At 40.3% G+C, this 21,528-nt stretch overlaps 1 protein-coding gene across 3 annotated transcripts; it reads right to left on the bottom strand.

Moving 5' to 3' along the window:
• Positions 1 to 160: 160 nt before the first annotated feature.
• Ppih (peptidylprolyl isomerase H) lies at positions 161 to 21,497 on the bottom strand. 3 transcript variants are annotated; one of them, XR_003302767.2, is made up of 11 exons: positions 21,425 to 21,497; positions 21,022 to 21,086; positions 20,697 to 20,720; positions 20,418 to 20,462; positions 19,830 to 19,872; positions 13,561 to 13,653; positions 9,019 to 9,106; positions 8,273 to 8,313; positions 7,170 to 7,259; positions 1,429 to 1,494; positions 161 to 239 (listed from the first exon to the last, which is right to left on the bottom strand). XR_003302767.2 is itself a non-coding variant. In XM_026410399.2 (10 exons), the coding sequence occupies exons 1-9, from the start codon at positions 21,488 to 21,490 to the stop codon at positions 7,191 to 7,193; spliced, it is 534 nt and encodes a 177-aa protein (XP_026266184.1). In that variant the 5' UTR covers positions 21,491 to 21,497; the 3' UTR covers positions 161 to 239; positions 7,170 to 7,190. The 3 variants fall into 3 exon arrangements, 2 of the variants coding, with proteins under 2 accessions (XP_026266184.1, XP_026266185.1); XM_026410399.2 differs by lacking the exon at positions 1,429 to 1,494; XM_026410400.2 differs by lacking the exons at positions 161 to 239; positions 1,429 to 1,494 and adding an exon at positions 6,327 to 6,493.
• Between the last annotated feature and the right edge of the window lie 31 nt (positions 21,498 to 21,528).

Raw genomic sequence — 21,528 nt, 5'->3', positions numbered from 1 at the left:
TGACACACATGCACATACACAAAAATCAAACCAAACTAAAACAAAACAAACAAAAAACAAAAACAACACACAAAAATCCTTTATTTACAGTTGAAAATTTAAGCACGGACAATTGTAGTTCTGAATCTGTGATATTCCAGGATCTCTTGATCAAACAGGGTCACAGCAGGCAGGAGTGCAAACACAGAGGCCAGTCCAGCTTATATGACTCAAGAACATCATCCAGAGCAAGGAATGATCTACAACGGCAGAGACAGGAAGGTCAGTAGAGGATGGGGAGATAAGCAGCTCAAGGGAATAAGAAAGCAATATTCATGACAGACAATGTTTCCAGCTGTCCTCTATACTTCTCATTCTCTTTCCCAAAGAGTATAACCCATTCAACTTTTTATCATAGGTCAAACCCCCCTATAGAGAACAAAAATATATATTGGATAGGAACCAAAAAAAGGATACTAATATTTATGGCTAAACATATTATCTCATTATTTACCCTTCATAACTCTGTGCAATATATTTTCTCTATTTGCAACGAGGCAAACTAGAATCCCAAGTGGTTCAATGACTTAACTAACATCAGAGTTAGTGAGACAGTGGTGGGACTTCTTGGTCTACTTGGCTCCTAGGCCTGTGTCCTTTTTATCAGGCTTTGATCACTCCCTGTGGAGCTCCTTCCTTACAGGTTTTGGTCCCAGGAATACAGAGAAAGGAAAGCCCACCATATATATAATAAACAGATCTTTCATTCATATATATATATATATATATATATATATATATATATATATATATGACAGTATGTCCTCTATGATGCCAGGTTCAGATAGAAGTTTAACCCCAAGAGATAGGTACATGATGTCTCTAATCCTAGCTACTCAGGAGGTTGAAATGATGTCTCTAATCCCAGCTACTCAGGAGGTTGAAGCAGGAGGATCCCAAATTCAAGGGCAGCCTCAGTGATTTGGCAAGACACTATCTCAAAACAAAAAGTAGAAAGGATTGGGGATATAATTTAGTGGTAAGATGCCCCTGGATTCAAACAAACAAACAAATAAAAACCACAAATAAAAAGTTTAACCAAGGGCCATCAACTTAACAGTATAAAAATGAATAAATGTGTTTCATCAGTTGCATAGTGCACCAAGACCAGGCACTACTAGACCCATTGGCTCTATTGGACCAGGCACTGGGTTGGTCAACATGATCCTTGCTTCAAGAAATTCTTGGTAGAAAGGCAATATGTCAATCAATGGAAGGGAAACTGATGTGATACAGCAATTTGTATACGGGGTAAAAGGGGGAGTTCATAATCCACGTGAATCAAACCGTGTAATATGATGTATTAAGAACTATGTAATGTTATGAACGACCAATAAAAAAAAAAAAAAAAGAAAAAAAAAGAAATTCTTGGTCCAGAGAAAAACATACCAGCACATTTTAGAGAAAGCAAGTGTTGTGGAAGCACTCAAGTGGGACCACTGCCTAGGCTTGTAGCTGAGAGGAAAAGATAGAGAGATCAGGGAAGATTTATAAACTGATGTTAGATATAGTTAGAAGCATGCTCTTGGGAGAGGCTGAGAGGAATTAAAATTAATTAGAACTACATATATGCATAGTATATACTTCTATTATAAAATGCATGCTCAATGTGAAAATTCAAGTAGGACAATATAAAACTGAATAGAAAGTCTCTTTTGTATCTATCAACAGTCTACTACTTTTCACTGCAGAAAATTTCTCAAATAATTATTCAATATAAATTGTGCCCTTTTTACACAATGTACACTATCTTGACTGTCAATTTGTCTTAGAAACCTTGCCACTACACAGAGGTCTTACCTCTTTCGTTTTATTAAGGCTGAATAGCATTCCACTTACAAGTCATATTTCCATGTGTGGAAGGCCCAGTTATCTGCAGCCAGCTTACCTTTGCACTGGATTGAACTGGAATGGAGCCTGACATTCTCCCACCGGCCCCCCTGCCTTTTCAGCTGACAGGCTTCTAACTTTCACAGCAGGGAACAGTTTTACACACTCCAACGGCACGCAAGTATAAACTACCACATCTCACAGGGTACTCCCTAGACCTATTTTCATGGGGATCCTCTTTTCTCTTGCCTGGATTACAGTAACTCCTACTAGTCTCCAGTCCATGCTGTCAGAATCTTCTGAAGAAGAAAATTCATCTGTAAGATTCTCCTGCCCCAAATCTCTCATTGGCTCATTGGACTAATTCTTTTTGGAGGGTCAGGACCCCCTTTGAGAATCATGGAAACACAATGGACTCTCTCCGGGAGAGGAGGATTGTGTGAAGCCCATCCCCTCCTCTCAGAAGAGCATAAGAATTATTTGCCTGGCACTGGCTCTGGCCTTCCTCCAGCTTCATTTTCTTCCACTTTGGCCATACTGAATTATTTGTGGTTCCCCCTACACTGCTCTCTTACCTTTATGCCTTTGCACATGCTTTGCCTCTGTCAGGAATGACCTCAGTCTTAGTCCCTGACAAGGTCTATTCTTTCTTGTAGAACTTCAGCTGTTTCCCAATCCGCTCCAGGCAGAACCAGGCCTCCTTCACATTTTCCTTGTTCTAAAACCTTTAATCCAGTGCTCCCCACCCTCACCTCCACCCCAGTACTGGGGATGGAATGCAGAGCCTCACTAACAATAAGCAAGTGCTGGACCCCAGCCCCAGCTCTTTAGTCTTTGAGACAGGGTCTTGCTAAGTTGTATAGGCTAGCTGGGTGCAACCTGTTATCTCAGCAACTCAGGAGACTGAATCAGGAGGATAATAAGTTTGAGGTCAGTCTGGGCAACTTCATGAGACCCCCTCCCCAATTTATTAAAAAATAAAAAAGTCTAGTTTGTAGCTGAGCAGTAAAACAACCCTGGATTCAATCCCCAGTGACAGATACACACAGACACAAACCGATACACACACACACACACACACACACACACACACGTTGCCCAGGCTGGCCTCAAACTTGTGACTCTCCTGCCTCAGCCTCTTGAGTAGCTGGGATTACAGGTATGTGCCACTGTACTCAGCCACGGAACCTATCAATCAATCAGTGCTTACTTACGGAATGGAGAACAAGACCAATTGCAACCAACACATCTTGTATAATCTTTACCTACCGGAATGTCTCCAGGTAATTCCAGAATGGGGGATAGTGTTTCCTATACCTCAGTCATTTAAATAGCACCTTAAGGGCTGGGGATGTATATAGCTGTGGCAGAGCCCTTGCTTAGGCATAAGCAATGCTGGTTTTGATTCCCAGCATTGGCTGGGGGGAACAAATAGCACCTTCACAACTACTACCATATTTATTGTCCACAGGTACAATTTTTTTTAACATTATCACTCTTTGAATTTTAATATTGTCTCACTGTAAACTATAACTATAATAATATGTGTGTACTAATATTTTTTCCTAAGTACAAATATTAAAATAAAAGGTTGGTTTTCACACTTCTTTGATAAGCAGGAGAGGATCTGTAAATTAGGTTAGGTTTGGCAAGTGCCCCCAAATGATTTTCATCTGTATGGGAGTTTAGGCAACTATGAACCAAGGAAAGCTGTCTACCACTTGGAACTAGTATTAGGTATGAGAATCACAGGGAGGCAGACAGCATATTAGACTAGCAGCGCTGCCTAACCAGTCCCTCTTCCAAGACACCGAGGCTATGAAACCAGAGCTACCACTGACTCCCATGTACATGTAAGTAGCCAAGAACCCATTCAGACAATAGCAGGAAGATCCTGAGGTCAACATTCCTTTGTGCTATAGCTAACCCAATTCATCATTAAAAGATTTCCCAGGACCCACTAAGATAAAACCAAGGTTTCTACATTAGGGCTGTGCAGACACCTTAATTTTTAACAAAATCAAAGTCAGATCCTGAGAAGGCAAAATATAAAAGAGTTTTGTGAGGAATTGCTCCATAGGAGGTACCAATGATCAGAGACCTCACCTGTTTTCCATCTCCATCCCAGCTCCTTCATCTCATAGATTACAAGATTAGAGATACTTATAACTTTACAGCTGGGACGAAAAATGATGGGATGATACTACCTGTCACTCTGCCCCCAATATAGGGATTCTTGGTAATATGGGATAATTCAAGCGAAGTTCTTATTTCAATATTTGGACAACAGAAGTATTCAATAAGGGATAACTGCTTTTATTAGTGTTCCTAGGTACCTAGGTTGAGAGTTCACTGGCTAATACAGTAGCTACTAGCCATATATGACTCTTAAAAAAATTTAGATGAAATTTAAAATTCAGTCCCATGGTCACACCAGCACATTTCAAGTGCTCAAATGTCACATGTGGAAGGCAGCTACCATACTAAACAGTGCACACATGGAACATTTCCATTATTACAAAAAGGATTATGTTTTGGCAGTCCTGATGAAGAAACCTCTGGAATGTAAAATGTCCATCTGAGGAATCTGTTCTACTTGGGTTGCAGGCTGGCAAGAGGGGCTTTCATGGGGGCACAGATTAGAACTTGTAGTAATTTCTATAAAGAACTCACAAAATTACAGAAAAAGAGGCTCCAAAATGAAGAATTTCTAAACTTTATTCATTTTGTTATCTTCTGACCTCCAGTATAATCCATGGTCAATCTTCAAAAGGAAAAAGGACCTATGAGTACAACTTTAGTTACACAAAGAAATGAGTGGGAAAATGTAAGAAGGGCCAATAGCTACTGAAGAGGGAGAACAGGTTGAGTCCAAGGGGCCCTCAGTATCAGCAGAAAGGAAGGCTCAGTGTATCAATGGGCCTAAGAAGAGACCATTTGGTTGAACAAGAGAGTGGTCCACTTGCAGCACTCAATATACACTTGTGCATTCCTTCCTCAGCATTTGCTCACATCAGTTCCCTGTCTAAGATGCCTGGCATTTTCCCTCTCTATCATCCCATGTAAGAAATTTTTACTGAATGCCTATAAGTGCCAGATGCCGGAACACAAAGTATGATACTAAGTATGATACAAAGTATGGCCTGATATTTGACTGGACTCTATTTGGATAAAAGGACAGGAAACTTATCTTATACCATACAGAAAAATAAATTCTAGATAAATTTAAGTATACAATAAAACTACTGAAATACTCAAAAGAATACAGAGACATTATGATCTGAGGAAATGTAGACCTTCTTAAGACAAAACTGAAAAGTTATAAGGAATTGATAATTTGACTTCATCAAAATTTAGAACTTCTGTTAGCAGAGGATATTTTCAACCTTAAATAACACAATACCAGTATATTCTAGAGAACAGTCACAACATATAAAACAGAAAACTAATATTTATAATGTATAAATATTCAAATCATTAAGGGGAAACTATATGGTACAAATGTCTGATAAGAGTATTTATTATAGTTCTGTTTTAAATAAGATAGTTTCATATGAACAAAGAAGGACAAATTATCAAGACATAATGCCAAGCTGGGTGTGATGGTGCAAGCCTGGAATCCTAGCCACTTGGGAGGCTGAGGCAGGAGGATCACGAATCCAAAGTTAGCCTCAGCAACTTAGAGAGGTCCTAAGCAACTCAGTGAGACTGTCTCTAAGTAAAATACAAAATAGGGCTAGGGATGTGGCTCAGTGGATGAGGGCTCCAGAGTTTAATCCCTGGTATCCAATCACCCCAAAAAGACATAATGCCAAATAGAAAGAAAAAAAAGAACAATCTAGTACAAATTAGGAAAAACAAATCCTTCCAAAATTAGATGTCCCAATGAATATATATCAAACCAAGAGGCTGGGATGTAGTTCAGTAGTAGAGTACTTTTCTAGCATGCATTGAGGCCCTGGGTTCAATCCTCAGCACCACAAAAAGGAAAAAAAAAAAAATTCTCAAACTGATAAGGAAATGACTTGTGAGAGGGAATGTGGATTTCAGGGGGCTTTTATTTCATCTCTTTGGTGTGAAAATTTTCAAAAGAGATCATATTGTTACTTGTGTAATTAAAAAATAAAGAACCAAATGAAATATGATAGGAATCTTGACTGAACTTTAAAATTTTCTTTTTCTTTATTGAGATGGGGTTTTGCTGTGTTGCTGAGGATGGTCTTGAACTCCTGGGTTCATGTGATTCTCCTGCCTCAGCCTCCTGAATTAGCTGGCACAAGACACCACACTTGGCCAGGATCTTTTTGTTTTAAAGCTCTAAAAGTTACTTTGGGGGAAGTCTGAACATGTACCATATATTAGATAATAATATTCTGGTTATGTATGCTTAAGAAGTCTGCAATATTAAAATGGAAAAAAAATGGAAAGGAGGGAAAGAAAGAAGAAGGAAGGGAAAAAAAAGGAGGGGAAAATGAATAAGAAAAAGGAGGAGAGGGAGTGGGAATGGGAGTGGAGAGAAGAAGGGAAAGCAAAAACAAATGTCAAGGCAAAACAATAAAACAAAAACATTAATCAATGGTGAATCTAGTGTTCAATGTACTGTTTTCCCAACTTTTCTGCAAATCTGGAAAAAAAGAAAAAAAGACAGACAAAATACCACCTTCCCTCACCTAGGTGGGAGTGACCCATTTTTCCCTTGTTGTCTCAAAACACTTATAATGTCACTCTTATTAGTAGTGATCACCTCCAAGGATGTCTTAATTCCTAGGAGCTCTTGAAAGGTAGAGACCTTTGAATTCTTTACTAGCCTGCTGCCTGGCCCAGAGCAGGAAGTAGTATACTATGCGAAGGAATGGAGTTCATGAAGACAGAGCAATGTAAGGCGTTTAAAGTTTGGGCCTAACTGCAACATCAGTTCTGATGAGAAGCATGACAGATATGTCTCCTGGCTAATCCCAGTAGAGCTGCCCAGGGTTGGAGTCAGGTCCTTCTAGTTGGACTAGTGAATGGAGCTATAGTTTGACAGTACTATTACAAACTGCCTGAGTGGTTTTCAGATTGAGAGAAAAGTAATGTACTTCCATAATCCTTTCTCTTTTGTTTCTTGTGATGACCTTAAGGGATAAGTATCCTCTCCTTCTGACAGATGAGGGGAAAAGCTCAGAGAGAAATTTTTCTAAAGTTACACAGAGAGGAAGTGGGTTCAATCCTATCCATGTCTTTTAAGTTTTTCCACTAGACCAAAACTGCCTTCTTTGGAGCCTTACTCCTTCCTAACAAATAGGAGAGAACACACTTACCTGACTCAGTCTTGGTCTGGACTACATCTCCCCACACTGTGAAATTACCACAGGCAGTTTCGGTTTATTGTTGGGGCCTGTGGGAACATTCTAGAAAAGAAAGCGCAGTGAAGATTCATTCACTCAGGGACTTGCTCACTCCCTCAAACATTTACTGACACCCGCCAGCTCTCTCCCTATACTAAGGATTCAGTAACTCAAGAGACCAATATGAAAATATATGTCCTTGCACACAGATAAACTATATAACACAAATCAAAGAGAAAATGTAAAACACTAAGAAAATAGCAATCCTGTGATATATAACAATGTAATAAATATTAAGAAATAGATGAAAAAGGGACAAATGGAATAATTAAGTGATGCATAAAGAAGGAAGAAAGATAGTAGAATGAATTGGACATAACTTTCCTCTGCTCATATATGAATACACCTCCAGTGTAATTCCACATCATGTACAACCACAAGAATGAGAAGTTATACCCATGTATGTGTGACATGTCAAAATACATTTTACTGTTATGTGTAAATAAAAAGAACAGATAAAAAATTTTTTTAAAAGGCAGGAAAAAAAAAAAAAAAGAAGTCAAGGAAGGATTCACAGAGTGGAGACATTGGAATGTGAATGAATGGGATCCCACCAGGAAGAAAAACATGAGCACTCCAGGTAGAGGAAGGACATGAGCAAAGGCTCAGGAATAGGGAAGAGTAGGATGTGGGCACAGAAATGGCACATTTAGAGAAGAGCTAATAGTCTGATGTGACTGGAACACAAAGGAGGAAGTGTCAAAAGAAGCGGCCATGTAGAGGTAGGCAGAGACCAGATCATGAAGGATTTTGAATACAATGCTGAGAATGGAATTTTATCAAATAGGTGACAAGGTTATCAGAGGCCAAACCTCAGTATTGGCCAGAGAGATTAGTTTCCAGGGCCAAGAAAACTTGAGAGGCATTCCCTCCTGTTCCTAAGGCAATTGTGAAACCAGAAACAATAACAACTAGGCCTAACAAACTGAAGCCCACTCATACTTTATCTCCTCACTGCTAGTCAGATAGTACCAGATCAGAAACACTGAGAAAGAAGACATTGAATAAAGACTTACCTCAATCTTTCTCATCACAAGAAGTCCATCAATGATTTTTCCTATAAAAAGAACTAGACTTTATTTTTCACATTTGCATAGCATTTTCCAATTCCCAAAGCAGATTCTTAACTATTATCTCATTAGATCCTCTTAATAACTTCTGAAAATTGAGATTCAGTGAGGTGAAATGACTTATCCAAGGTCACAGGTACTAAGTAGTCAGTTAGGGTTCAAGTTTAGGCCTAAGCAATTCCAAAGCCTCACTGTATCATGCTGCTTCTGTGGCATTTCTTTAATGATAGCATCTGGGCTTTCCCCTAGAATACATATTACCCAAATGGTTACATACTATATCGGATGGTCCTTTGTCCTTCCTTCTAGTTCCCTAACCACACATTTTCCCCACCTTCCTACAATATCCACCTTCCCTATTACTACCTAGAGCAGTTATACCATGTGAACACTCTTTCTTTTGGTACCAGGGACTGAACTCGGGGGTACTCCACCACTGAACCACATCCCCAGTCCTTTTTTGTATTTTATTTAGAGACAGGGTCTCAATGAGTTGCTTAGTGCCTCACAGTTGCTGAGGCTGGTTTTGAACTCGCAATTCTCCTGTCTCAGCCTCCCAAGCCCCTGGGATTCTAGGCGTGTGCCACCACGCCTGACCACTTGAACACTCTTAGTGAGAGTTTGGAGACTGGATCTGGAAGCCCCACCCGGGGTTAGTGGGACTTGGACAATGGGACAGGAGTAGGACTTACCAAACACTACATGCTTCCCATCCAGCCAATCACACTTAGAGCAGGTGATAAAGAACTGACAGCCATTTGTACTGGGACCACTGTTTGCCTGATATAAATGAAATATATTTGCAGTAAGTTTCCCTGGCCATATTAGTTAAGTGTAAGATTCCCAAAAGAGCCTGATTCATCTATGCTCTCTTTCAGCAAATCTAACAGGGCACTGATCATGATCCAGCCTCTTCTAGAACACTAGGATATGGGGAAGAAAAGAACACACAATTCCTGTCCCAAAGGAATTATATCTTTTAATAAATGTACATTTCTCCTAAATGATAGTTTTTCTAAGAGAAACAATTATTCATGGGACATAATTTGGTATATTTAGTCCAAAACTGGTTAAAAATGGATTTCAGTTACAAATTCAGTGCCTGCTAGGAAAAGACCTGTTGCCTATGCAATAAACTTTTTATCTTAAATGGCTTTATACTATCTGGGCAGTGACACACACTGGTAATCCCAGCTACCTGCGGAGATGAGGCAGGAGGATGGTAAGTTCAAGGTTTGGCCTGGGCAACAAAGTTAAGACCATCTCAAATCAATCAATAAATAGCTTTATAACAAACTATCATGTTTGTTTTGTGATTGTTTATATTTACGGTTATACCTCAAACCTTTTATTATTGAATTTTATCATAAAAAGTATTATTTTAAATTGAGAATCTGAAACTATAGCTGTATCTCTCCTTTTCCTCTCTTGAAATTGTTTTAACATCATTATATTTAATAATGTATTATGAATGAATAGGTTATAGTTTCAGTGCAGTGATACTTACATTTCTCATATGAACATTTCTTATATGTATCAAAAAACATTTCTTATATGTATTACTAAATTGCCTTTAAAATGCTAAGTTCAGACTTTGTATACAAGCAAAGCCAAGTTGTTTCAGCAGCACTGCCTAACAAGTGACTATGTAACTATGAAAATTTTATTGCATAACTTCTCTTATTCTGGGAAAAAAGGAGTAGGAAATGGAAAACTGAAAGTGCTTCTTGTACTAAAAAGAAACATAGGTTTCACAAATAAATAAAAATTGTATCCATCTACAACTAAAAAAAAAAAAAAATTATTGAAATTGGCTTTGAACTCATGATCTTCCTGCCCTGGCTTCCCAGGCTGCTAGGATTATAGGCGTGCGCTTGCCCAACAAAACTGGAACTTATATTAAGTAGGTCACTAGCCTTAATCAGATAGTTTAATGAATTTAAAATGGTTGAGTCTGTGTTCAACTATGAAGGAAAAAAATTCATAAAATACTAGCAAAATATTAAAGCCAATATCTAGGGATAATCTCTAAGTAATTTTATATTATGCTTTAGAAATCTCCTATGTAAGATGAGGCTATTTTAGTTTTTGTAAGATAAAGAGAGTAAAATGAGGTTATTTTTGGCATTCATACATGTATTCAAAAACATCTTGCCAGGTGCAATGGCACATGCCTGTAATCTTAGCATACGATGAGACAAGAGGATTGCAAGTTCAAAGCCATCGTCAGCAAATTAGCAAGGCCCTAAGCAACCTGGAGAGACTCTGTCTCAAATAAAAATATTAAAAAGGGTGTTGGGGGGGCGGATGTTGAGGATATGGTTCCATGGTTAAGCGCCCCAGGGTTCAATCCCTGGTACAACAACAACAAAAAAATCTCAGCTGAGTACAGTGGCACACACTGGAAATTTCAGCTACTCAGGAGGTGAAGGCAAGAAAATCACAAATTTGAGACCAGCCTAGGCAATTTAGTAAGTCTCTGTCTCAAAATAAAAAGTGCTGGGATGTTACTCAGTGGCAAAGAGTCTGCCTAACATGCATGAGGCCCTGTGTTCAATCCCTAGTACCATACACATGTAAAAAGAACATCTCATATATGAAAGTTAGGGACTACCTGAGCTGTCCAAAATAGGTCCATGCTTTGGAACAAGGGATCAGAATTCCCAGGGACCTTATTTCATCTATCTTTATTTTGCAGATCAGTATAATCATTTTTTAGCAAACAAAAACAAAAAGTCATATGAACATTTTTGTAGCTCAGGAATACTCTGTCCTTAGGCACTTATTTATTCATTCTTCTGGTGGTATAGCTTATGTTTAGAGAATAAACTGTAGCTAGATAACCTAGCTTGAACCCCAACTCTACCACTGGCTGTGTGACCTTACTTTAGACATGTGACCTATCTGTGTCTGTTTCCTCATTACCTATCTCAAACAGAGTTTGGAGAGTATTAACATGAAATAAGGCAGGTAAGGTGCTTATTAAGTATCCAATAAATGTTACCCACTATTCTGATTGTTATTCTGTCACTCATCAGCATTTGTTCAATAGCCTTTCTATGATAGGAAGAAAGGCCTGGTAATCAGGAGACTTACTTCTGTCCTTGAAGAATTCAATGGAAAGACGGAAGCCAAAACAACCATGCTACAAGACTTACAATAGCACAACTTGGCCAATAATGCCTGGCCAATAATGCCAGCCACAGTGGCACATGTCAGCAATCCCAGTGACTCAAGAAGTTTAAGCAGGAGGATTGCAAGTTTGAGGCCAATCTTAATAATAAGACCCTGTCTCAAAATGAAAAATAAAAAGGTCAGTGGTAAAGCACCCTTGGGTTTAATCCCCAGTACCAAAACCAAACAAACATCAACAACAACAACAAAACCCACCTTAGTTAGTATCAGCCTAAAGGGGACAGAAACCAAGGCTTCCTTCCATTTTTCCAACTCCTCCACAGGTGCTAGCACTATGCCATGACCAGAGAGGGGTTTTAATTCTCACAGCAAAGATAAGCCCACCTTAGCTGGTTTTGCACCTTTTACCTGTGCTTATCCAGCCTGGCTTTTTTACTAAAGGGACTTGCAAACTGCTAATCTAGTCTTGCCCAATTGTTAGGGCAGCCTCTTAATGACTTCCTTGCCTCAATTTCCCAAATGCCACTCACACTACAGGTAGAGTCTTCATTCTCAAACACAAAGTTGATCAACTCTATTCAAAGGAGTGTAATATGGCTCTCCAAAACCTATGAAAGCAAACCCATACACCTCAACCTTTTTCTAGCCCTTCAGGAGCTAGATCTACCTGCCCCTTCAGTTTCTCTACTGGCCATTCCCTCCTCCCATTTGCATCCTCTGCTCTCATTACCTTTATCACTTTCTGACCCTTGAATATTCAGTCCTGCTATTTTATGGTCTTGGACATTTGCAGAACCTGTTTGCTATACCTGAAATGTTCCTTTTTCTTGTTATCTAGTACAAAATTTATTTAAGAACTCAGATGTCCTTTCCTCTGTGAAGGCTTCTCCTACCCCTAGAAGCATCATTCTCATTCCTCTGGGTCTTCCCAGTCCTTTTTATGTCCATAGAGGCACCCTCACCTTTATACCCTGATGGCACAGACTACACTATACCAAACTGGTCATTTTACCTGCATGTTTCCCCTGGTAAGTGGTAGTGGTAAGTATCACAATGGCAGGAATCAAGGGTATATTCTTTTTTTTTTTTTTGGGGGGGGGGGGCGGGTACTAGGAATTGAACTCAGGGGTACTCAACCACTGAGCCACATCCCCAGCCCTGTTCTGTATTTTGATTTGAGACAGAGTCTCACTGAGTTGCTTAGTGCCTCACTATTGCTGAGGCTGGCTTTGAACTTTCGATCCTCCTGTCTCAGCCTTCTAGCTGCTGGGATTACAGACAAGGCACCACCACGCCCAGCTCAAGGCTATATTCTTATACCATATTCTTATGGTATATTCTTATACCATATTCTTATGGTATATTCTTATACCATAAGAACTGAAACAAAGTGGCTGTGAAGAGTGCGCAAGCAGGACAGAGAATATGCATGTAAATATTAGGACTGGGAAAGTGAGACTTGGGGTACTGATGGAGGGAAATTGGTGCTATCGGTGGGAAATGAGAGAGAAGAAAGAGGGAAGAATATGGCAAAGGATGAGAGAGGGATAAATACACAGAAGCGAGTATGGAGGAGAGTGAGGAGAACAGAAGACTGTAAAGGGGGTTGAGATACCAGAGATTATAAATGGGCGTCAGGGTGGTGGGACATGGGAGCAGGACGGATGAACAAGAGGTGAGTGAGAAAAGCAGGTGAGTGGCCAGCAGGCAGCGTAGGTAAACAGCTGCAGTGAGTGAGTGACCATGGGTAGGACAATAAGTAGATGGACACCAGGTCTTGAGAGCACAACTAGTTGCATTCTGAGCCATAAAGCTGAATGCCCAGCCACACATCCTGTCTCACACAAAAGTAAGAAACACATCAGAATGTGATTTTCTTCTCCATGTTTCAGGTGAGCAAATTGAAGTCTGGGTAATAAAGGCTAGTAGGCCTTGCCCAACAACCAGACTAAGGAAGGAGGTGGGGGTGGCAGATGTGAGGCCAGAGTCAAGCAAGAGAAGGAAAACATTTGCTCCTATTCAGAGACAGGATTGGGCCTCACGTGGGTCCAGAAACCTGCAATCAACCTAACCCAAATTCTTGACTGAACCTCACTTACCATGGAAAGAAGGCCTGGAGCTGAGTGTCTAAGTTTAAAATTTTCATCTGCAAATGGCCCCCGGTAAATACTGGCAACTCCGGTACCATCTCCCTGAGCAAAGAGAAACAAAGAATTAGTGGTTTGGAGGGCTGGGCACCCTGGAAATACTAAACCCAAAGCCCAGCTTCTTTAAAGTCTATTTTTACTATTCTTGATTACCTTGGAAACCACATCTCTTTGGTCCTACCCTGCAATCAAAGCAAGACCCAGGTAAGGCACCTGTAAGACCAGACTCTCACCAAGACATCTCACAGATTGGATAAAACAGATCCTCTAGAAAGATCGTTAAGGTAAGGGCAAAGTAAGGAACAACAGCACAGTGATCACATATATAATCCTACCATTCCCAAAGACTCTCATGAATGCAGTGACATAAAAGTACCCTCTTAAGTGAGACTACCCACTCCCCAAAATATCTATGAGGGTGGGTAAGTACTTGGCACTCTGGTCTATACATGATACTACCCTCCTGTCCAACCAAAGTTGACTAGTCCAGGGAAGAATATCTAACCCATACTGGGCCAACTAGAATTCCATCTCTAGGAATCCAGAAGTGGAATAGATGCTCTCTCTGAGGTTGAATTTGCACCCAGTGAATTGGGAAACTGGAGGTGTCTATCTTCTACAAAGTAGACCAGAGGAGAGAAAGTGAACATCGTACAGATGTGCAGAGAGCAATAGAGAAACAGAATTAAAGAACTACCTTGGGGGGCTGGGGCTGTAGCTCAGTGGTGGGGTGCTTTCCTGACACGTGGGTTCAATCCTCGCACCACATAAAGATAAATGGATAAAATAAAGGTATTGTATCCATCTACAACTACAAAAAAAAAAAAAAAAAAAAGAACCACCTTGGTTCTTTATAGTTTCTGTTTCTATTTCTTCCTTTGATTCTGTGAAACACCCACCTTAATCATAAATTCCCAATTTCTGCTTAATCAAGATTTGCATTATCTCTTTGCTTTTACAACAGTCCTATGGAATAAGTGGTATCATCTCTATTTTTCAAATGAGCAAACTGAACTCTGGGTAATAAAGTCTTAAACATAATCCCTGAGGTTTTAAAAGGTAATACTGAGGGGTGCCAAAAAAATCAGTCTTTCCTAGTCAGTAAAGAGAAAGAATATTGGATATGTGGTAGGACTGGAAAACACTGACCTAGGGCTGGGGTTGTAGCTCAGTGTAGCATGTGTGAGGCACTGGGTTCAATTCTTAGCACCATATATAAATAAACAAACAAATAAGTAAATAATAAAGGTTCATCAACAATTTTTTTTAAAAATTAAAAAAAAAAACAAACAAGCACCGATCTAGTACAGAATACAGGGTCCCTTTCTGAGGTAAAGCCTACCAAACTGGATTAATGTAAAATGTAAGCCTAGGAAGAAAGGAAAACTGTCCAGATTCAAACTTTTATTTGGATAAATATCACATTTTGTGTAGTGAAGGACCTAGATTTGAGTTCCAAATCTATCACTTATTAGCTAGGAAAGCAACTTCCTATCTCAGCCTTGATGTGTTTTTTGGGGGGCGGGGGTGGGGATGGGGTGCAGGAGATTGAACTCAGGGGCACTCGACCACTAAGCCACAACCCTAGCCCTATTTTATTTAAAGACAGAGACTCACTGAGTTGCTTAGTTCCTTAATTTTGCTGAGGCTGGCTTTGAACTCGCGATATTCCTGCCTCAGCCTCCCGAACTGCTGGGATGACAGACATGCCCTACAGTGCCCAGCTTCAACCTTGTCTTCTTTACTTATCTAGTGAGTATGAAATCTCCACTCTTTTTGTTGTTGTTGGTACTGAGGAAGGCCTACCATGAGCTACATCCACAGCCCATTTTATTTTTTTATTTTGAGACAGGGTCTCATTAAGCTGCCAAGGCTGGCTTCAAACTTGCAATCTTTCTGCCTCAGGCTCCAAACTAGCTGGGATTTCAGGTGCATATCCCCATGCCCAGCTACAAAGCTTTTTTAAAAAAACTTAATGACAAGGAAAAGGACAGATAATTTCTAAATATGAAAAATAAGGTGTGATAGTTGATTTTGGTGTTAACTTTATCAGACTAAGGATACCTAGAGAACTGGCAAAACATGACTATGGAGGTGTTTCCAGAGAATATTGGCACATAAACATTAACCGAATGGGGAAAACATACTCTTAAGTGTAGATAAGCACTATCCAAATGGCTGGGGGCCTAGATAGATGGAACAGACAAGCAAAAAAAGGGGAAACTCTCTCTTGTTCTTCCTTCCTGAGTGGGACACCTTCATTTGTCCTGCTGCCCTTTGGTGTCAGACTCCTGGTTCTTCAGTCTTTGGACTCTTCAGTCTTTGCACCTAGAAACCCTCCAAGGGATCTCTGGCCTTCAGCCTCATACTAGCAGGTGTACTGGATGTTAGGCTTCTGCTTCTCTGGTTCTTTAGCTTACAGATAGCCATCACGGATATTTACAGGTTATGTGATTATGTGAGCCAATCTAACAAATCTCTTCTTTTATAATATACATACATACATACATATATATTTACACACACACACACTCATATACATTCATTTTGTTGGTCCTGTTTCTCTGAAGAACCCTGGGTAATACAGGACATGTCAGTTTAAGTGTGGTAAAAAGTATATAACCAAGCGCGGTGGTGCAAGCCTGTAATCCCAGCTGCTCAGGAGGCCGAGACAGGAGAATCCTGAGTTTAAAGCCAGCCTCAGCAACAGGCGAGGCGATAAGCAACTCAGTGATATCCTGTCTCTAAATAAAATACAAAATAGGGCTGGGGATGTGGCTCAGTGGTCGAGTGCCTCAGAGTTCAATCCCGGGTACCAGAGGGGGAAAAAAAAGTAGGTATACACACAGCTGGATTCAATGGCATAGTTACCTAGGAGGCTGATGCAGGAAGTCCCAAGTTCAAGGTTAACCTGCACAAATGAGTGAGACTCTATCTCAAAAAAATGTTTAAAAATCTGGGGATGTACCTCAGTGGCACAGCATGTATGAACCCTGGGTTCAATTCCTAGTACCCGATTTTAAAAAAAGTAGATACACATATTCTAATATATTAAGACTAGCAACTATAAATCAAAATGCTAACAGTATATATTCCTGAGAGGGGAGATTGGGCAGGATTAATTTTCTTCTTCACACTTTTCTTTTGTGACCAGAACAAAACAATAAATATCATTAAAAACAAAATGAAAAAATAGTCTTGTTCAAACTTTAGAAGGTCTTAAATCCTGCTTTTTCTGGATCTTACTCATTCTATCTTGTCTTCCCTAAGGGAGGCTCCGAGCAATTGCTTCTCTCTAAATCCAGCCCTGAGACTGAGCAATTATTTTCCAACCCTTGGGTTATCAACAAGTGGTGGGAAAGGGACAAAGCAAAGACCAGTAAGAAACCAGTCCCATCCCTATAAAACAATCCCACAGTGCAAGAGACTATAGGAAGAAAGTAATGCCTAGAGGGGCAGGTGATATATATAAGGGAAACAGGTAGTGGAAACTGTGGTGAAATGGTAAGGATACCCTTGTCTAAAGAAACCAGTTACTAGATTTTAACCAATTGTCACTGTATGAGAAATGCAGGTCTAGTGAACACCCATTTTCCCTTTTTTGGGGGGTACTGGGGCTTGAACCCAGGAGCACTTTACCACTGAGCTACACTATACTCCCAGCCCTTTTTATTGTTTGTTTTGAAAAAGAGTCTTCCAAGATGCTGAGGCTGTCTTGAACTTGCAATCCTCCTGCCTCAGCCTCTTAAGCTGCTAGGTTTACAGATGTGTGCCATTTTCCATTTTTCAAAGAGAAAACAAAATTCCAGAATGTTTTTGAAATTTGAAGTTTTATAACATAGTGTAGATGAAATACAACACCATGCAGTTGAACTAAAACATATTTAAAAGCATGGCTTAGCCCCAAATCTGCCACTTTGTAATCTTACACAGAAAAGAGAGAGGTCTTTAAAAACACGAGATGCTGGGAGCAGTGGCGTATGCCTGTAATCCTAGTGACTCGGGAGTTTCAAGCAGGATGACTGAAAATTCAAGGCCAGTCTCAGCAACTTTGCAAGGTCCTAAGCAACTTAGAGCGAGACCCTGTCTCAAAAATAAAAATAAATAAATAAATAAAAGAACTGGGGATGTGGCACAGTGGTAAAAGCCCCTCTGGGTTCAACCCCAGTGCCAGAACCAAAACCAAAAAACATGAGAAAGTTGAGCATGGTAGCACATGCCTATAATCCCAGTGACTTGGGAGGAAGAGGCAAGAGGACTGTAAATTCAAGGATAGCATCAGCAACTTAGTGAGAATCTGTCCCAAAATAAAACAATGAAATAAGGAAAAAAGGGCTGGTGATGTAGCTCAGCAATAAAGTGTCCCTGCATTCAATTCCCAGTACGAAAAAGACAAACAAAAATCCACTTATGAGCCGGGCACCGTGGTACATGGCTATAATCCCAGCCGCTAGGGAGGCTGAGACAGGAGGATCATGAGTTTAAAGCCAGCCTCAGAAACAGGGAGGTGCTAAGCAACTCAGTGAGACCCTGTCTCTAAATAAAATACAAAATAGGGCTGGGGATGTGGCTCAGTGGTCGAGTGCCCCTGAATTTAGTCCCCAGTCCCAAAAAAACAAAATAAACAAAAAAATCCACTCATGAAAGAACTAGGCACAGTTATTCATGTCTTTAATCCCAGCAACAATGGAAGCTGTGGCAGGAGGATAGTAAGTTCAAGGCCATCCTGGACAACTTAGTGAGACCCTGTATCAAAATAAAACAAAAAAAGTTTGGGAACGTAGCTCAGAGAAGCAAGGCCCTGAGTTTAATTCCCAGTACCAAAAGTCAAACAAATGAACAAAAACATAAAGAAAAGAAAAACTGGTTTATTCAAACAACTTCCAAGGTTGAGGTGGGTGAAGAAGACTTGATATGAGGACACAAACAGTGTAGTCACAAGAAAATCATGGTTAGCAGTAAGTCTAATCAGTTGGGCTCATCTAAAGAATGGAATAAATATCTCCCCAAAACTATCTACCTCTTTTTTGTTTTGATATCTTGATCACTAATCAATTACTGATTAAAAACACAGCTTTCAAAAAGAAAATAAATACAAAAGGCAAGCAAACAAACAAAAAAGCCCATTGCTTTCCAGACACTAAAGTTCCAGACCAGAAATGGAAAACAAAACATAAGCATTCAGCTCACTGAAAAAAGAGACTTACTTCCATTTAGAAAAAACAAATTGTAAAAAATAAAAAATAAAAAAAAAAATTGCAGCTGAGTTCTAAGTTACATTGGAACAATTAGTATGAGTCTCTCACAGATCATTGTATGTATGCCAGGCAATTTCAGTTTCTATCCCCAGAATACTGAGGTTTAGACCAAGGAAATCAATGACTCAATAAAAATGTGAATATTTCTTTTTTTTTTTAATCTTCATACACGTACTTTATTTATTATTTATTTATTTATTTTTTAGAATTTTTTAATATTTATTTTTCAGTTCTCGGCGGACACAACATCTTTGTTTGTATGTGGTGCTGAGGATCGAACCCGGGCCGCAGGCATGCCAGGCAAGCATGCTACCGCTTGAGCCACATCCCCAGCCCCATGGATATTTCTTATTTAAGGGTACTGTCATGGGCTGGGGATGTGGCTCAAGCGGTAGCGCGCTCGCCTGGCATGCGTGCGGCCCGGGTTCGATCCTCAGCACCACATACCAACAGAGATGTTGTTTCCGCCGAGAACTAAAAAATAAATATCAAAAATTCTTTCTCTCTCTCTCTCTCCTCTCTCACTCTCTCTTTAAAAAAAAAAAAAAAAAAGGGTACTGTCAGTTACAGTCAGCCTTCTAAAATACATCCCCATCTCTATACTTTTCCCATCAAACTTTGTTATTGCTCTCAAACCTGATGATTGGGTTCTTGTAGTAAAAGTAGCAATAACAAAATAAAAACTAAGTCTATGGCCAGGCACAGTAGAGCACACCTATAATCCCACCAGCAGCACAGGAGGCTAAGGCAAGAGGATCCCAAGTTCAAAGTCAATCTCAACAACTTAGCAAGGTCCTAAGCAACTTAGTAAGAACCCCTGTCTCAAACTAAATAAATACATAAAATAAAATAAAAAAGGATAGGGATGTGGCTCAGTGGTTAAGTGCCCCTGGGTTTAATTCCTGGTATTTAAAAAAAAAAAATGTGTCTATGAATCTTTGATAGGGAAGAAACAGTACTTACATTAACGAAATCTCCACCTTGAATCATGAAATCCTTTATAACCCTAAAACAAAGAGCAAAAGATCCTAAGAGAAGATTCTATGGTTTAAAAAAATATTGACTTACTGGGTGAAGTGGTGCACACCTATAATCCCAGCAACTCAGGAGGTTGAGACAGGTGAATTGCAAGTTCAAAGGCAGTCTCAGCAACTTAGTGAAGCCTTAACCAATTTGGCAAGACTGTCTCAAAATAAAAAATTAAAAGGGCTGAGCATGTGGTTCAGTGGTTAAGCACTCCTGGGTTCAATCCCTGGTACCAAAAATAAAATAAGAAATGAGGCAAGAATGGTGGCACATGCTTGTAATACCATCAACTCAGGAAGCTAAGGCAGGGGGATCCCAAACTCAAGGACAGCCTCAGCAACTTATTGAGACTCTTGTCTCAAAATACCCAGTACTGAAAAAAATGAATAAATAAGAGATTTAAACATTCTCAGATTTTGGTATCCATGGGCAAGGATGTGGGGGTTTCTAGAACCAACCCCCCATTGATACCAAAGGATGATTGTATTTGTGAAAATCCCGAGAATATCTCACCAAAAGCCTTACCTGTGAAAGGTGCTCCCTTTGTATCCTATTGGCACCCCATCTTTTCTATAACCAAAAAGAAAGAGACTTGGAATGATATCAGATAATCATAGGCCTTTCCAGTTTAGGACACACTGGAGCCAAAGGAACTCTCCTAAAGAAAGTAGGGAGAAGAGACATATAGAAGGTAAAAAAAGAAAAGAGAAACACCTAAGGATAGATCCCTGTGGTATTCTCTTCTATGACTCAGGGCTTTCCAATGTTTTCCCAACACACCCTCAGAAGTAGGCAGAGACTGACCTGAATTCTCCAGTGCAGAACTGCCTAAAAGGGAAAAGATGAACAGTTCAGTCACTATGCCATCATAGCTGTGTGCACTTCTAATCTCAGGAGGAGATGAAGGGGTATAGACATTGCATCCAGCAAACTCACCAACCAGACAGCCAAATGTCAAGACACACAGGCATATATGCCTAACAACATAAGTTGATATGAGAACAATAGAAAAGCAGTACCCATTCGGACAGAACAATACCCAGAGAAAACAGATCTCAAAGGCACTGAGTGGACAGAGGCAGATGGGTGATTCCGCGGACGTCCAGCTCCTGGTTCTGTTATTCCTTACCTAAAGTTCTCGGCTGTCTTGGGTACAACGTCTGCAAACAGCTCGATCTTCATGCGGCCAACTTCCTGCAAGCGGCAGGAGTCTTTGTGAAGCACCAGCGCACGATTGTGATGGGTTCACGGGAGATGCCACATCCCCAGGCTGCAAGGCATCTCCCACTTCCACTTCCACCTCCACCTCCTCCTCCATCTGCCTAGCTTGACCTTGCGTCCTGCCCAGTCCTTCCAGAAGCAGGGTGCTTGGGTGGGCAAGACTCATACCCTCCCGCCCCGCAGGAGGGAAGGCTCCGGTGCAGTTTCACACTCTGGCTCCCAAGTCCTCCCCCTCTGGGTTGGTGAGCTGTGACCGGCTAGCCCCGTGCGGTTTCTCTTCGCGCAGATCTGGGTGACCGCCTGTACCTTACCTGGCCGCCAATGCTGACATCAAAGAACACCACGGGATTGACAGGGCTTGAATTTGCCACCGCCATGGCTCCGACCCGGAAGCAGAAATCTGGCTTCCGGTGAA

This window comes from Urocitellus parryii, chromosome 11 (assembly GCF_045843805.1).
Source record: "Urocitellus parryii isolate mUroPar1 chromosome 11, mUroPar1.hap1, whole genome shotgun sequence".
In the NCBI taxonomy this organism is placed as follows: Eukaryota; Metazoa; Chordata; class Mammalia; order Rodentia; family Sciuridae; genus Urocitellus; species Urocitellus parryii.
This window is presented reverse-complemented; position numbering and strand designations above follow the sequence as displayed.